At 36.6% G+C, this 15,473-nt stretch overlaps 1 protein-coding gene across 2 annotated transcripts in view; it reads left to right on the top strand.

Annotated features, from left to right (window-relative positions):
* The window catches only part of LOC134754219 (protein zer-1 homolog), a 34,361-nt gene extending 23,979 nt beyond the window's left edge, over positions 1-10,382 (top strand). Inside the window, exons 8-9 of one of the 2 annotated variants that reach the window (XR_010128880.1) lie at positions 178-435; positions 4,939-10,382. Coding sequence is in view for 1 of the 2 variants with exons in the window: in XM_063690390.1 (XP_063546460.1) it covers positions 178-371 (194 nt within the window). In the remaining variant the exon portion in view is untranslated. Of the gene's footprint in view, positions 1-177; positions 3,617-4,938 lie in introns of those variants that run through there. The other variant, XM_063690390.1, reaches the window with a different exon arrangement.
* Positions 10,383-15,473: the final 5,091 nt, after the last annotated feature.

Genomic DNA, 15,473 nt, shown 5'->3' with positions numbered 1-15,473 from the left:
TTAAGCTAAAATGTCACGTCTAATATTTTTTCATGAAATGGTAACTGAAAAGGGGGATTCCACTTGATCATTAGCCATTTCGATGGCTTTAAGCTTAAGTATTATCTTGGGATCTGAACAACAACATAAATAAGTAGTTGGAGCCGAGTAAGGTATTAGTTGTTGGTAACGTTTCAGCTGACAAGTACTGCGACTTGTTGGAAGCGGAGGGCGGGCTCAAGCTGCTGGTGGACCTGCTGAACCACCCCTCGCCGTACGAGCTCATCAAGGAGCTCGCCTGCACCGTCATCGGGAACTGCGAGCGCTACGCCAACCGCGTCACGCCCCCGCTGTCCGACGTGCTGCGCGTCCCGCTCTCCCCGGACAATTAACTAACGGAGTACTTCGAGGACATCACTCCTCGCCTAGAAGATTAGCCCCGTGCCAAGAATTAAGGTATCTTAACGCAGGGGTCGGCAACCCCCTTGAGAATTGAGACCTCTGAAAACTAAGAACTTTACGCTTGCCGACCCCTGTCTTAACCCTTTCATTGCCATTCGCCTGATACATAAATTTCACTATTACTACAAACTGTCGAAGTAAAAATAATCTTCAGGCCAATTAAATGGAAGTGCACGGCGCCATACAATTTAAGGTGACCGGATTTTCAATCATCATAAGTCTTGAATTTTAGTGAAAGGCGATTGAAACAAATAATGAATTAACGGAGTCGCACTCTCATGTAAAATAGTATGGAGATAAGAATTGTTAAATTAAGATGGCGCTGACAAGTTCAGCTCTGTACACAACTATTGCTGAGTCTCTCTACTATTCAATGTTTCTTTCGAAAATACAATCATTGCAATGTTTTTATCTTTAATAAAACCACGAATGTACACCTAAATCGAACATTGCACTACTTATATGTGACACTATAAATATGTAACGGAAAGAGTAATCTGCTTTATTTAGGTGTACATCTGTGAGTACAGCTCCTATCTACACTATTTAACTGCCTTTCATGAAATTTTGTTCGGATGTAACAGATAATGATCTTGAGAAGCTGTGACATATTTGGTGGTTCTATACTTCGTTTTTTTTAGCTTTAGAAAAATGGTAAGTAAACAATCAGACGTGACTTTTTATTGATAAACTTAACAAAATAGTAGCTAACTATTACTTATGAAACCAAAACAATGTGAATGATCATATATGCTATATAATTGTTACATGTGTGTTGTTGTGAATTATTTTCCAGTGTTTTTCAGTAAAAAGACACGTCAAGTTTGTTTACCCTTTTTCTAAAGCTAAATAAAATGGAGTATAGATGATACCGGCACGACACCTCGCTTCACCTTTAGGCGTTTATGGTCTTAAAACGGCAAACGAATTCGTTGCAAAACCACAATCATAAGTTACATCGAAACCTATCACAAATGCAAAAATAAATGCATTTTCCCGCAATGTACACACCGAAATATAGACCGCAACATAATAACTATGATAGGATTGAAGCTGACGATCAGACTACAACGGTGTAACTTATGAAAGCGATAGTAATGTACATTTTATTGAATAGTGAATGTTGCGGTTCAACAGTGAACTCGCTGCTGCATACAGTTCTGCAAATGTCTGTTCTAATAACAAAGGCCGCAAAATTATGTTGATCTGATGAGTTTTAAAACAAACTCAACCAAAAAAATATACTTTCCTGCGCTTTCGTTCAATATCTTGAAATCTATATTGCAATATTCTGTTCAGAACCCTTTATAACTTTCTTGTAATAAATATACTTCACGTCGTGACGTCGATCTAATAAATACATGTATTGTTTATACACCTGATTTATATATGTCAATAACAGTTGAGGTCGATAAATTCTCGTATTGGACATACATTTGTTTAATTTTCACTAACTATCAGGACAAGATATGAATGAACAACAGTATCTAAGATATATTCAAAAATCTTACTATATTACTTTAACAGAATGTTTTATGCTATGCTCACGAACTTTGAGGCACGACGTAGAAGAAAGAAATACTGTAGAATCGATAATATTGCATAATATATTAAGTTTAGTGAACGGGATAAATAGTAGTGAACTTCAGCAGCGAGTCACCGAACACCCGCCAGTAGGGTACTCTATGGCATCGACCAGCGGCAACTAGTAGAATGTACAACAAGGGCACAAAGCGATTTACATTTTTACGAGGCAATTTATTGGTCCGAGCGGCAGCGAGGAACAATATAGCCGAGGATAAAAATAGGCGTTTGTGTCTGAGTTATACACACTGCTTTTCACTTCGATTGTGAGTAAAATAAAATAATGGCAAACAAATAAAATACATTTAATTAAATTTTAATGTGAAATTTGAACAATTAGAAGATTACGTACTTTTGTAGCCAAGTATTGAGCATCGGGAGCGGTGTTTATGAATGTTTCCACGTGATTTGCCGTGAGAACCTTTGATTTTTTGGTTTTGTGCCCATTAGAAAGTCTTTTCAAAAAACATGTAAGTTTCACATAGGGTTTTATATTCACGTCGTTTTTCACCTGCAACGTACTCTTAAGCATAGAGTACACACTCCATAATGTAGGCGGCTTCAATTTCTTGGACAATTCGTCGAAATATTTTAAGAAAACACCTTCCGAGAAAGTATCGACTAGTTTTTCGGCTCTCCAACTCATGAAATTTTCGTATACAGTAAGATATTTTTGTTTGGATTTCTGCGGCAATAACTGCTCAATAACATTTTTCGCTTTCCTTTCCATTAAAGTATTAGGCGAAACTGTAACTTCCTCCTCACTCGACGACATTATTAAAAATAACAATCGTAAAACAGCAACAAATTGCAAAGCCGCAACAAGAGCTTCCCGCCAATATTCTTTTTTTTTTTTAATTTTTGACGTGATATTTACCTTAAGCCCACTGCACACTCGTGCGCGAATCGCGGCGCAAAGCCGCGAACGCGAGTGTGGTGTCGATTTCGCTGATTAGCGAATTGTCCACACTCGCGTTCGTGGCTTCGCGCCGCAATTCGTGTATAATAACTACATTTTGTAGTTTATTTATATAATAACTATGCTGTATTGTAAGATTTTAATGATTTAGTAATATATAAAACAACACGGATTATTTAAAAAAAACGGGCCAAATTAAGTGGAATAACAATATTATCCGATTATATTTTATTGTGTACTATGGCAGTGATTTGATTGTCTTAGTCTTTAAAAATATTACTTTGTGCACTAGAGCCTAAAAGTAGCATTTTGTGCAGCCTACATCTTGCACAAAGGAGAACTTTACAAGCATGAGAAGTGAAAAGGACTTTATTAATGGGATTTTAACTTTATCCCCGTTTCGTAAGTTTTGTGCATAGTCTACATGAGCGAGGCCACTGTACATCTAATCGGGTTTTATTATAGCGTTAAATCGAGCTTAGTGACACGTTTCATTGCTTGGAGATTTCAGGTATCGGTGATGGAGAAACCCTGCCCTGCATGTAATAAGAATAATGTTACAGTCGATTATAATACATTATTTAAACATTAAATCATTTCACGGTTTAGACTCACTAGTTTTAGTCACTCGCGCGACATGTTTCGGAGAGCCTAGGTATCCATTATTTAAAACACATTATTTAAAATATGCTTGCAGTGGGATTTGACAGTTTGTTCAAGAATGGTGGTTAGTAATTCGCATATTACTCCAAGCAATGATCGTGAAAGCACCTTTAGATAAATCTACACATCTACTTAAGTATCTGTTGAAACCGAAACAAATTATATGTAACACATTATATCGTTTATTCTATGTACACTACACTAGTGAGTTTTTTTCAGTGTTATATTAAGTGTTATATATATATAAGTTGATTGTGTACATACATTATGATACTGTAGGTATATTTAATTCAATTCCTTCTATAATAAAAAAGTGTTAATACGATTACACAAAACTCGGTGTATTTAAAATAAGTAAATAAATAGTGTGACATAGTGCTAAAAAACCAACATGTTGTACTTATTATTATGAATCAAAATTGGAAAAGTCAACTACATGTATTTCAAAGCCATTAATATTTACCAAGGACGCTAATTGTAATAACATTAAATAATAACGATATGCGATATTTAGACAATTGATGTCTATATATTGAATTGAATAACTGTCTCCCGAAATGTCGTTAGTCTTCACAAATTGTTGTTTGTAAAGAAGGCAGCAAAACTGAATTATTTTATTGCTTGTGTAGTTTATGGAGCTTAGTTAGGAAAGTGGTACCAACAATGATACAGTAAACCGACCATAATATATGCAAGCTCAATATGCTTGATATGGTCAATGGTCTGTTGGGTGACTTAGTTTTTATAGACCCACCAACATAACTGCAGCAGATCGGATGGAATATATGTATGTAACAAGGAATCTTTGTCGTGCAGCATTCGGTAGTGATAGATGTGATATAACTTGAAACTATGTTTTCACAAACTTGTTCTGGATACCTTTATATCTAGATTACGATCACAGTAGACTTTGACACCTATAGTTACTTAATCAAATTATTATATGACTAGACTTTGACACCTATAGTTACTTAATCAAATTATTATATGACTATTTTTACACTTGTGCCTGACAAAACTATGAATACAATGTCCTTATCGTCGACGACTGTCGAGCCTTGTTCGAACATAAGGTTGAGCAGGCTTTAGCATAACGGTATAATGCATTTAGTGCTCCGCGCGATTCCAAGCCGAGCCCCGAATGGAATGGATGAAGGGGCCGCCATGGTAATGATACCGCTACTGAGCTCGATCAGTCATGTCCCATCTACAGCATTACCGCTTAACTAAGAGGTTCGTGAAGTAGTTGAGTTGTAGGCAGCTGTTATCGAGTAGAAGGTAGCTGTTAGGAAATGCGTCTAGTTTATTAAGTATTATTTTTTTACTTGCAGATCATAAAACGAGCCAGCACACAGGCAAATCCTGAACCACACTAGTTACTCGTAACCGGTAGACCTGAAGTATAAAGACTATGTATTCATAGAATAGTTGTAATGAATAGCCATCAGGGGCTCATTTCTCGAACAATATTACGCTAATATTATTTGTGTGTTGTCATGGAAACCCATACGATTTGGCAGTTTGTGGACTAAAGCCTATATTTTTATTGCGTAGACTAAAATGACATTTCATGTGTTGCTAGTTTTTTACGTCTTATAAATAGTGATGTGTTACAACCGGTACTAACCGAAAAAAAACTATTGGGAGGTATTTATATTTGTTGATGAATGGTGTCTGTAACACAATGAATGGATAATCCGTGACGTGCTAAAAGGGGACACTAGGAGAGGTATTAAAATGGGTGAAATAGTGTAGGTAAAAATGTGAGGTGAGGGCTTCTTAAGGGGTGAGTTCTGGAATAAAAAGTATCCTATGTCCTTCCCCGGGACTCAAACTACCCCTATACCAAATTTCAATTAAACCGGTTCAGCTGCTTAAGCGTGAAGAGGTAACAGACAGGCAGACACACTTTCGCATTTATAATATTATAAGTATGGATTTCCTATCATGTAGCGAGTAGATTTCATTTATTGTTTATTTTGAATCTAAAATTAATTTAATATTTATCGGTTATTCACAAACCGAAATCAAAGATCAGCACTGTTTGTTTTAAGCTGGTATCATTATTTCTACGTTTGACATTTGTGGTTGTCATTTTAGTCTACGCAATTAATAAATAGACTAATAATATTTATTTAATCATATTAGCCTAATACCGTTCTAGTCACGGAATTTGACGGTCTGTCACTTTTGAACCTTAATACCATTACATAGAATCGAAAAGTGACAAACCTTCAAATTCCGTGACTGTTACTTCTAATGTAACGAATTGAAAATACTATTATCAGGACACTTCTATACCCTGTCCTACATTTTAAATTTACATAGATTATTAAAATGGTCGAGTTTGGAATTATACACGTTTTTATTGTAGTCTTTGGGATTTGGCGGAACACGGGATACTGACGCGTATAACTAGTTACATTCTATTTTTCGATAATTGTAGGTTAAGTTGAATCAAAATATAATTATGAAGGATCTATACATGTATGTAGCGTCGGTGATTAGTACATTTAGTACAGCATGAAGCAGTACATCAGTGCGGCTGGCACGCATGCAGCGGCGCGGCTCGCCCGTGAAGGCCGCATGGGCGCCACTTACATGCAGTCGCGCAAGTTGCGGAGACATGACGTGCTTGCTGGTAACTGACGGTGGCGCCCTATTATTATATTTAAAAAGAGCTAATTATGTTAGAATAGTTTGCTAACTTAAAATATTACATAAATTCCAATGTTCTTTTTTTCGATAATTTGACTCTTCGTTTCGATACCTAAAAACAGCTCTTAAAAAACTACTTGATATGATATTTCAATTTTTTTTAAGGAAATTAGATATTTTATTACATCAAGGGAAAGAACGCTGAATTAGACGTGTGCGCCGCCGCCGCCGGGCTTTTTGCCACGCCGCCGCCGCCGATAAATAATCGGCGTGAAATCGGCGTGACCTTGAGTGTTGTTAATTAGCTATTCCAAGTTGGTATTTGAATTATAATATGGATTTTTTTGTCAGATATACGTCAATTATTAATTAAATAAAACAGAAGAGCCAGTTGCACAAACTGTTTCACACACCGATTAAAGTAACTGAGTAATCCTCAGTATTCAGCGTCAAGAAAGATGAGATAGCGATAGCTATATGAAGTAGGATTTTTTTCTTGTTAATTGTGAATTCACATTGTCTCACATACGAAGGCAGAATCCTCAGTCATGACAAGACTTACGAGTTACGAGCAACGAAAACACAGTGGGCTCATGTACCATGGGACCTCAAGGTGGAAATTGAAAAGGAAAACTAACTGGCTAATATTGCGACCATCATCCTTGCTTATTTGCTTGCGTCTTAAACTGTATTTAAGTCCAGCAAAAATCTGAAAATATTGATCAGCGAATACTCTCTTGAGAGAGAGACAGAGCGGCAACACTTTAGATTCGCTTGCCCTACGGGAATGTGCAAGCTGTAAATGGGTGAAGCAAACATTTTCTTGTCACTCGTTGCTATGGTTACAGTCACCTGGGTCACTGGGGCTTTCAATTAACCAAACATTTTTGTAGCAGTTACTAGTTATAAACTTATAAGCCCTTTCCATAATTGGCCATCTAACAAGAATGAATGATAATATAATATGACTCAAAAGTTCTTGTAACAAACTGTCCTACTATTGTCGCCTGCCTGACGGGAATAACAATAGCAAATACATCGAAATGGCGGCTCTTCTGAAGAAATTTGAAGATAAAGTTCTAGAGTTCAACCGTTCCAAGAAAAAAGTAATGGTAGTAGACAGGGCAAATATTCTCCCAGTTACTGAAGCACTCGGCGATTTTGTATATCTAGGGGTTGATAACCAGTGCCGGTGGTTGCACCGCCGAGATACGCCGCAGAACTGGCATGGCTAAGAGTGCTATGGCTAACCTCGAAAAGATCTGGAAGACAGAGGTATTCGACGTGCAAATAAAGTGCGCTTGCGTGCGTGCTCTCGTCTTTTCAATATTCCAATATGGTACTGAAACGTGGTGTCTCAAAAAGTGTAAAGTGGCAAAGGTTGGTGCTTTCGAGATGTGGTGTTGACGATGACTGCTGGATGACCTTGGACAGCTAGAAGAAAAACCCCGAGAGCTCAATATCGCCACTCTTCACAACGTGCCATGGCCGAGCCCTTAGATTCCTCGGACATATCATGCGGTTTTCAATGTATGATGTGGAGAAACACATGTATTTAGGCCGATGGCAAACGTGCTCGAGTTGGAGCATGTGTGAGAAGGTCGAACACAATGAAGAGGTCGGCTTGCGGCAGTCTGCACTGTGCAGTCCAGACGGCTTATGACCGCGCGAAATGGAGACAAATTACATGTGATCGCGTTCCTCAGCAATGAGAAAACGAGAAAGAAGATACGTCTCAGTAAGCCTGGTGCTTGTACGACAAGAAAACCGTTAAAAGGAAGCCATAGCAGTCCACTATGTCTAGCAAATTTCAAGGGTTTTGGAGTCCTGTTTTGTTAAAGTCCCGTCATTTTTAATACGATAAACCACGGAGATCATGAGAAAATGGAGTTACAGATCGGATCGTAGGTCATTGGGACCAGGTAACCCCTTAATCCAAGTTACTAGGGAAATTAAGTTATTATACCTATCCTATATTATTCATTTACAAATCGTATTTTACTCACAGCCTATTCAAAACTATACTTAGTTCACTGGAATCACTGGCCAGCAACCTGGATTGATCAAATTTTCAAGAGAAACAACAAATTAACGATTTTTCTTAAGATATCTGAAAGTCAAGGTCACGCCGATTTCACGCCGAATATACGCCGCCGCCGCCAATTTTTTGGCAAACGCCGCCACCGATCATTTTTTAATCGGCGCACACGTCTAGATCAGCGTTCTTAGATGTGAGGATATATTAGTAGGATAAGGAAGGACAGTAAATGTATGGAGCAGTATGCACTTTAGTCTCAGGCGATGCCGCTTGGCACGATTGTTGCTTAGGTCAAACAAAGCTGATTGGGCCTGGTAGCCACGAGATCGTGCCGTGCCTACCCCCCAAAAAGAGAGGGGGGGGAGGGGTCGACTCCCCAGGTCCAGGTCTTAGCAACTAGGGCAAGTAATATATCACTTCGTGTAATTTAGGGACGAGGAATTCATTTCTGAAATAATTATTATACCTTTTCATACAAATAAAATGATTTTTGTTCAAAAAATGGAAATGACATGTAATTTTTTGTAACAATTTTGGCTGTTACAATCATAGTATGGCGAATAACACTAAATAAAAAATTGGACAATGTTGCCCATTTATTCTTAATTCTGGAATACATCACTTCAAATAATTTTTAGCGCGTGGCGGTGCCGATTTCCATACAAATGGAACTATGGCCAAAGTCAAAGATTAAAAATGTTTACAAAACACTGAATTTTGCGTTTTTAAAGTATGACTACAATGTTTTAATGCTTGTTTCATGTATGTTTGCCCTTTTTTGGTAAAATTTTGTTGTTTTTGTTTTTTTACTTACATAAGTTACATATAAACTTTCACCCCTCAATTTCACCCCTTTAAGGGTTAATTTTATAAAATATGATTTTATCATAAAACGTTTGTGTATCGTTATATGTACAACATTCCGTCTAACAAACTGCTAAAATTGTCCCTTGGCTGACGGGACACAATAACAACAAGAAATAGTTGATTCACCTGGCTTATTTAGTGCAAATCGCCACCCAGTGATTGTAACAGCCGAAATTATCACAAAAAATTACATTACATTTTATTTTTTTGTACAAAAATCACTTTTTTGTATGGAAAGATATAATAATTATTACAAAAATTAATTCCTCGTCCCTAAATTATACCAAAAATGATTTATTACTTGCCCTAGTTGCTAAGAGCAGGAAGAAATATAGCATAGATTGGATCTGGGGAGCCGGCCCTTTCCCCCTCCCTTTTCAGGGGGTATGTACGGTACGATCTGGTGGCTACCGGGCCAAATCAGCTTTGTTTGACCTAAGGTACAATCGTGCCAAGCAGCATCGCTTGAGACAAAAGTGCATACTCAAGGCGCTTACTTACCCTACAATATTATATACATATTGGCATATGCATATAACATTTTTATCGCTGTAGCTTCGTTTTTAGATGTTTAGTTAGAATTTATAAATTTTGAACATCAAATTATCAAGCATGGTGTGCAACGCGATGTAATTATTTCATTTGCTGTGATTTCTTCACCTGATATATTATGTATTAGTTTTAAGCTTTGTATTTTTATGTTAGTTGTTATAGAATCATCCTCTCCTAATTGTTTAGACCGTTCAGTTATGATTTTTTTAATAATTCTAATTTTAGTAAATAGTGAATCACCTGAATCTTGAGTGCTTTTTTCTATTGCGATTGTTATTTGGTTTGATTTTCTGAATTCATCCTTTAGGATGTTCTGTGGTTTCTAATCGTGTGTTCAATGTCAGGCAAACTAAATAATTGTTCCGCCCAATTGTTAAAATAAAAGTTGTTCACGCTAGTTATGAGCAATTCTTGTAACTAATTTGATAAACATGTGTGTCCTAAACATGAGTTTAACTATTATCAAACATTGTTTTATTATATATTTATTATATTCGTAACAAAATAGTCTTAAATATATAAATTATTTGTTAGATGCATTATCTAGATTAACTTTATTCCTTTAATGTTAAAGCTGTTATTTATATCGAATACACTGTCTTTATTAAAGGAAATGTCGTTTTAGAGATTGCATGTTTTAAATAAATAAACTATTTAAAATTAGTCTTTTATTTTCACATTATGATAGCCAACCTGGTGGCAACCACACCTGTTTGCGTGGACAAGCGTTAACCTTTATGTGTTTAATCTTATCGTGTTCTCATATGTCTCGTCTGTTCCCGAAAAAAACACAATATTGATGCACCCGAAAACTATTACAACCAAATTTAAGCTCCCTTTATCCTTCTGGGATAACAGAGCAGGTTATTAGAGGTTCTTAGTGGTGTCCCACTAGGATCTGTCCTCGGTCCAATCCTTTTTGGGATTTTTGTCACCGATCTTAAGTCCATAGTCAAATCTAAACTGTCACTGTTCGCTGATGACACGAAAATAATGGGGAACCCTCTCATCTCGCATAATATCATTCAGGAAGACTTAGATCGAATTAGCGGGTGGACACAGGACTGGCTCGTGTCACTTAATTCGGATAAATGTCAAATAAGCCATATGACCAAAGGCTTGCCAATCTTGGTTTGACAACCCTGGAGCAAAGAAGACAGCGTGGTGACCTCATTGAAACATTCAAGATCATACACGATCATTATGACTTACCTGAACTAAAGGACCTGTTTGTTATGAGCGATAATAATCGTCTAAGGGGCCACAGCTTAAAGATTATTCGAGTTCCCAGCACAAGGAATCCTAGGAAGCACTTTCTATCAAACCGCGTCGTACGCGAGTGGAATAAATTACCAGAAGCAGTGATAGGTGCGCCTTCAGGGAACACCTTTAAAAACAGACTTGACAAACACTTAAAGCAACTAACAAAATGAACACTAATATACCTAATAGTAAAAAAAAACAAGTGCAGTGGTATACACGCATCAGCTTTCAGCTGCTAGTGTATTAAACAATATAATAATATTCTGTAAATAGTAAACCTACCTTAAGATTACATAAATTTGGAAGAGAAAAATAATTACCTAATTAAATTTCTTTTTATTCATAAGTGTATCTTTCAAAACCGATCTTACATTTATTGGCTACAATAGTCCTGTCCATAATGAGACTAGGTGATCGGTGCCAATAGTGTGGCACGACCATTTCCGAGAACAGGCGTAGATGTGTAGGTATACTGTAGTTCGTAGTAAGGAGAAGTAAAGGAGAGAAAGCTGCTTAGTATACTTTAGCCTATAGATTCGATATTTCCGTGCAAGTAAATTACAATAATGAGAACAACCGGAGATGATACCCTGTGTGAATCGAGTAAATTCTTTGAAGTCGGTTTCTATGAATAGGTTACGAGTAACCGACGCGGGCAGTTCTAAGCCTTATTAGAACCACATTCATAGCTGCTTATTCCTTCAATAGTTATATGACTTAGAAACGGTCGAAGAGATAGTTCAGGGCAGGAAACCGCTACCAATTGTTAGTATGCTGTTGAGCATAGTATTAGAACCCCAAAACTGCCGGGCGACAGTAGCGCAGGCCATGTAGGTACTTCAGCGGAATGGCGTCATCAAAAAGACTGAGTATAGCTATAAATTGATATATACTTTTTTAATATGCTATTTCTTTATTTATTGCTCTTAAACTATACATTATTATTGTGAATAACGTATTATTAATGAATCATGTTACATTTAATAACCTTTCGTTTAATGTAACATACTCGCTCGTACCATGCTCGTACCTCCGTGTATGTATGATGTAGCTAAGTATAATTTACATTTTGCAAGTTTCGGCAGTGGTTACCCGTGTGACGTCATTATTTGGTTCTCGGGCACTACAGAAATGGTCTCCCGGCAGTTTTAGGATTCAGGCCATATTGTATTGCTAAGAGCATTTATTTGTTCTCGCGAATACCCATTTTTATGTAAAATTTACACGTTTCTGGCCAAGTTTTTTGGTAATCATGTTACATTTAATAACCTTTCGTTTAATGTAACATACTCGCTCGTACCATGCTCGTACCTCCGTGTATGTATGATGTAGCTAAGTATAATTTACATTTTGCAAGTTTCGGCAGTGGTTACCCGTGTGACGTCATTATTTGGTTCTCGGGCACTACAGAGATGGTCTCCCGGCAGTTTTAGGATTCAGGCCATATTGTATTGCTAAGAGCATTTATTTGTTCTCGCGAATACCCATTTTTATGTAAAATTTACACGTTTCTGGCCAAGTTTTTTGGTATCTTATCTTACCTTTAAACGAGCAATTCTTTTATATGTATATATATTTATTATATATATAATATATATATATATATATATATGTATATACATATATATCGGGATAGATGAACGAAAAAGTAGATTAATGATACTCGATGATTGCCATAGCTAAAACGATACAATAGGAATGTAGTGAGGTCGACTGCGACACTTTCCAATTCAAATCTGACTGACGGTTCCTCTCAGGATGCCAGCTGACTGAAGCTATCGATTTTAAATTTGGAATAGTTATGAACAGCGCTAACCTTAACACATTGGAAGTGTATTTTTTTTTATTAATTATGAAAATTGCCTAATATAAAGAGGGGGCAAAAAGTCAAAGTCTAGTTACTAGGTCGAGTGGGATATAATTTGAAAGAGCTCGAATTGAACATTACAAAACAAATTTTTATTTGTATTTCGTAGTGAAAAAAAAAAAATTGACACAATAAACCCTTTTTATGTGCAAATAAATGATTATGATTAAAAAAATACCATTCGCCCCCCCCCCCTTATCTCTGAAGTTTACTAACGATTTTTTTTTATATTTTTACATAATAATAAAATTATCATAAATATTACAGGAAATATATAATCACACCTCTGTCTTAAAAACTTTTTTTTTAATTACCAAAAAACTTTTTCTAATTTAATTTGCAATTTATGCCCATTTGCGGGTAAGTAGGTATTCTTGAAAAACCAACATACATCAAAGATAGATATAACTCCGTAATAGATGGATACAGTCTAAGGAAAAAACGTGCCTCGAAAATCAAGAAAATTTGGTTCTCGTTCAGAGGGCGCTACTAGTTTTGGCCTACAGTCGTATAGATGGCGTTGACGGTTTCGTTTGTTATTTAACAATTTTAACGCATATCAGTGATAGAACATAGGTCAAAATCATAAAAATAATTAATGCAAATAAAAAAAATCATTTATCCATATTTAAATACATTTTATCGTATTTTTATAAGTCTTCATTTTTAGTTTTAAAGTGTGTCGATAGATGGCAGTGAATTTACTGTGGTTACAAAATCTACTATGACAGTACCGCTCTATCTTATTATATCCTCTTTGACATACATACAGGTCGCGCAAATTAGTTAGCCAATTTGCCGATAGATGACGCTGTACACAATTACTCTTAGTATACTTCTTGTCAAGTCTCGTGATTCTATTTACATATTTACATAAGAATATTGAAAGTTTGTACGGAACCCTCGGTGCGCAAGTTAAACGAACTCGCACTTGACCGGTTTTTTGTTAAATATCTCGTTGTAGGTATAGATATGCCGATGTCTAATAAAAGTTTACGGAGGTACACTGAAGGTACACTACAAATACATACATTTCGCGTGAAATAAACCTTGTTTTGTGCCTAGCTCGTTTTAGGGATAGATATACTGATTTCTAATGAATGTTTGTTTACACAGGTACACTGAAGGTACAATATAACTGCAAACTTGTAGTGCGGCATAATGCAAGATTTCATAGGTCCACCCGCCATCCTGACGTCAGAATGGCGGGTGGACCTTTTTACTTAAATCTCGTTTTAGAGTGAGGTACACTGGTTTTTATTAAAGGTACACTAGGTACACTGAAGGTACAATATATAAATATTTCGTTGAAATCGCCGAGGTCCACCCGCCATACTGACGCTCACGATTTCGCTGATAGTAGGAGACGTTATATATGGTCGACCTTCACCCATACGTCTGACGGATGAAACTTATATTTTATGAAAGAAAATATGTTCCTGAACATAAGTAAATAGGGTTGCCTAAAGAAATATGGTCAAGGCTATTTTTAATAAATTTTTGAAAATATTTTTTTTTTTTCAAATTTCACCGATTTGTCTGACGAACGGAATAAGTTCCAATGGAAAGTATACAACTTCTACAACATGAATAAATTAGGTTGCCTATGTTTTTCCGGTAAAAAAATCACAAAAATAGTGATTAATAAACACATTCGAAAGTAGTTTAAACAATCGTGATAAGTTAAGCCGTTTTTGAGTTATCGCTAAAAGTCTTTCCTTCTTATTTTCTTTAAAAGCCTCCCATATAACCATTCCGGTCGCAGAATCATCAAAGTAGTAACAAAATGTCAGATGTGTCGAAACGGTGTCGTAACCGTTACTACACTTTGCGACTGTGTTCAGTTTTGGTAACTTAGTGTGGTCGCCGTGTGCACACAATGTGACCAGAATTGTTTCAGTAACTAAGTGTCGTCGCCGTGTGTACACTTTTCGGTAACAAGGTGTCGACACATTGTGTACACTTTGCGTTCAGTTTGTGACCAAATCTCTACACAATGTGTCGTAACGGTTACTGAAATGTTTTGAAACATTGTGACCGCAAATGACAATATAAAATACCTCTTGAAAACCAAGGTTTGTCAAACTGTCCATTAATAGTAGTGTTGCCAGATCGTCCCAAATAGGACGATTTTCCGTCCTTTTTAATGCCACACCGTCCTTTTGTCGTCCCTTCCGAACTACCGTCCCTTTTGGGCATCGAGCGTCCAGTATAATAGTTATTTGTTATACAAGGGTGCAAAGTTGTATTTTACCCGCGAGTGTAGAATTGAAACACGAGCCAGCGAAAGGATTCTATAGGTGAACCACGAGCGAAGCGAGTGGTTCTAAAATAGAATCCTGAGCGTAGCGAGTGTTTCAACACACGAGAAGTAAAATACATTTGCGCTCGTGTGTAACACAAAACTTTTCACCTCACTATAGCGAGGAAAGTGCAACATCCACAGGCGTTTAGATCATCTTCATCACTGGAATCACTCATTTCTTTACGATATTATAACAGAAAACTCTGGAAGTTGTGTATTTTTACGCGAGTCGGTGAGAAAAGGTTTTAAGTAAAAAAATTGTTGACAATGTTGACATTTCTGATGTATGAAATGTCAACGATGCGTTTTGAAATTG

Source organism: Cydia strobilella, chromosome Z, assembly GCF_947568885.1.
Source record: "Cydia strobilella chromosome Z, ilCydStro3.1, whole genome shotgun sequence".
Lineage (NCBI taxonomy): Eukaryota > Metazoa > Arthropoda > Insecta > Lepidoptera > Tortricidae > Cydia > Cydia strobilella.
Note: the sequence above shows the minus strand (reverse complement) of the source record. Positions and strands in the feature narration are given on the sequence as shown.